The sequence below is a fragment of the Palaemon carinicauda genome, chromosome 33 (genome assembly GCF_036898095.1).
Source record: "Palaemon carinicauda isolate YSFRI2023 chromosome 33, ASM3689809v2, whole genome shotgun sequence".
Classification (NCBI taxonomy): Eukaryota; Metazoa; Arthropoda; class Malacostraca; order Decapoda; family Palaemonidae; genus Palaemon; species Palaemon carinicauda.
The window spans coordinates 21547910-21550409 of record NC_090757.1 but is presented as its reverse complement, the minus strand read 5'-3'; the positions used below and the strand labels follow the sequence as shown (position 1 = coordinate 21550409).

At 33.0% G+C, this 2500-nt stretch overlaps 1 protein-coding gene across 1 annotated transcript in view; it reads right to left on the bottom strand.

Annotated features, from left to right (window-relative positions):
* Nucleotides 1-2500, bottom strand: part of Elk (Eag-like K[+] channel) — a 686579-nt gene that overhangs the window by 46580 nt on the left and 637499 nt on the right. Inside the window, 2 exon segments of the mRNA XM_068356818.1 lie at nt 1870-1951; nt 1953-2047. Of these exon segments, the coding sequence (XP_068212919.1) occupies nt 1870-1951; nt 1953-2047 (177 nt within the window).

Below are 2500 nucleotides of genomic sequence, written 5' to 3'. Positions count from 1 at the left end.
AACTATCGGACACATTATGGCGCCTTTGAAGGAACAAAATGGCCAGAATAATTTTTTTTAATACTATAGCATAGTTCGCCACCTCGCGCTAGGTGAAAATGGCCGAGATCAAAACGGTAGTGGATAGCCTTTGATATCTCTCCTCTCTCTCTCTCTCTCTCTCTCTCTCTCTCTCTCTCCTCTCTCTCTCTCAATGAGCCATTTGGACTCACTTTATTGAAGAGAAAGAGAGGGAAAGCTTTTGTCTGGAGGAACCAACCAAAGTTAAGAGTGTGAAGACGAGATTCAAATCAATGAGGAACTGCATCTCAACGTATTGTGGGGGCGGGATGCAAGAACACAAACCCCACAAACCTGGAATTAATCTTACTGACAATATTCCCACGAAACAAACCTTCCCCTGGCTTTATTGGCTACCAGGCTTCCACACAAGGGGACATTTAAAATCAAATCTTTAAGACTATATTTCTCATTTCTAATACCATTCACAAAAATAGCTCAACCGACCTTAAAATTAATATACAATAAATAAGCCCACAACATAAATTATCAAATCCAATATATATATATATATATATATAATATATATATATATATATATATAATTATATATATATATATACAACATATATATATATATATATTATATATATAGATATATATATATATATATATATATATATATATATATTATATATATATATATATATGTATATATATATAGATTGATATATATATATATTATATACATATCAGAGAGAGAGAGAGAGAGAGAGAGGAGAGGAGAGAGAGGAGAGAGAGAGAGAGAGAGAGAGAGGAGAGAGATGGTAAACAAAATGAGATTATGAATTATGAAAAGTAAAATGTCACTTTTCTCTAATAAGGAAAATTACTTAATCAGATGGTCCTACCAGTATTAACTTATGCATCAGAAACTTGGAGCCTTACTAAAGACTTGGAACATAAGCTAGTTACAATTGAAAGAGCTATGGAAAAAAAATAATGATGGGATTAACAATACGGGACAGAAAATGGCAACATGGATATGAGAGCAAACTAAAGTAGAGGAAATTCGCACATGTAAGAAAAGGAAATGGATATGGGAAGGACATATAATAATGCCCAGAAAATAGATGGACATTAAGGAATAACAAAATAGGTAATTAGATATTCCAAAAGAAGCAGGGGAAAGAAAAGATGATGGATAGGCGAACCAAGAAAAGTTGTGGGTATTAACTGGCATAGAAAGACCATAAACCAGACATGAGTGGACAGGATATGTCTGAGGCCTTGTTCTGCAGTGAACTAGTAACGGCTGATAAAATTTTATACAGTACATATATACATGTATATTGTATCTATCTATCTACACACATGTATATGTATATGTATATATATATATATATATATATATTATATATATATAATATATATATAATATATATATTATATGTGTGTGTGTTGTGTGTGTATGTGTGTATACATACATACTGTCCATACATACATACTTATATAAATGAAGGTGACCCCACTAAAATGAAATTGGTTCCAGTGGTATCCTTTAAATACAAAATTACTAAGCACACACAGAGAGAGAGAGAGAGGAGAGGAGAGAGAGGAGAGAGAGAGAGAGAGAGAGGAGAGAGAGAGAGAGAGAGAGAGACTCCCAGTCCTCTTTCACAACAATTTATTCTCATCAGTTATTTATTTTCCTTTCCTCACTGGGCTATTTTTTCCCTGTTGGAGCCCTTGGGCTTATAGCATCTAGCTTTTCCAACTAGGGGTTGTAGCTTGGCTAGTAATAAATAATAATAATAATAATAATAATAATAATAATAATAATAATAATAACAACTCCTTACCTCCAACCCAGCATGGTGGCAATACTGAATATCTTCTCCTTATTGGTGTTCGCCGAGACGTTGCCGAATCCGACGGAAGTGAGCGACGAAACAAGTGAAGTACAAAGCCGTCAGGTACTTCTCCGGCAGCGTCCACATTGAACACCGGACGATCTAACCGCCTCGGCTAACATCTCCAGCCCAACCTGGATGCATAGTGAAGAGGGGCTAAGTAGAATGGTTTTCCAAAAAATTTCATGGCTTATGGTTAAAATTTATCCGTTCTCTGTCTTTCCACGTAAAATTCTAGTTTTAATCTCTCTAAGAAAAAGTTGCCCCCAAGCAACCTCATTGAAATTATTGCTTTGTTTTCTAAAATGTGGGCATTGTTCAGTAACTAAAAATTGCATAGGATGAATCAAAGTATTAAAAAAATTGCATAAGATGAATTAAAGTTGTGCACAGTTTATTATTCAAGAAGTGTACTTAATTAGATTGTAAGAAATTTGTATATAATTCCTTAAATATAATCTATTATTCAAAATGTATACTTAATAGACTGTACGAAAATTTGTATATAATTCATTAAATATAATTTATTATTCAAAATAAGTTACTTAATAAATTCTTTATTTGTATAGAATTGACACACACATACA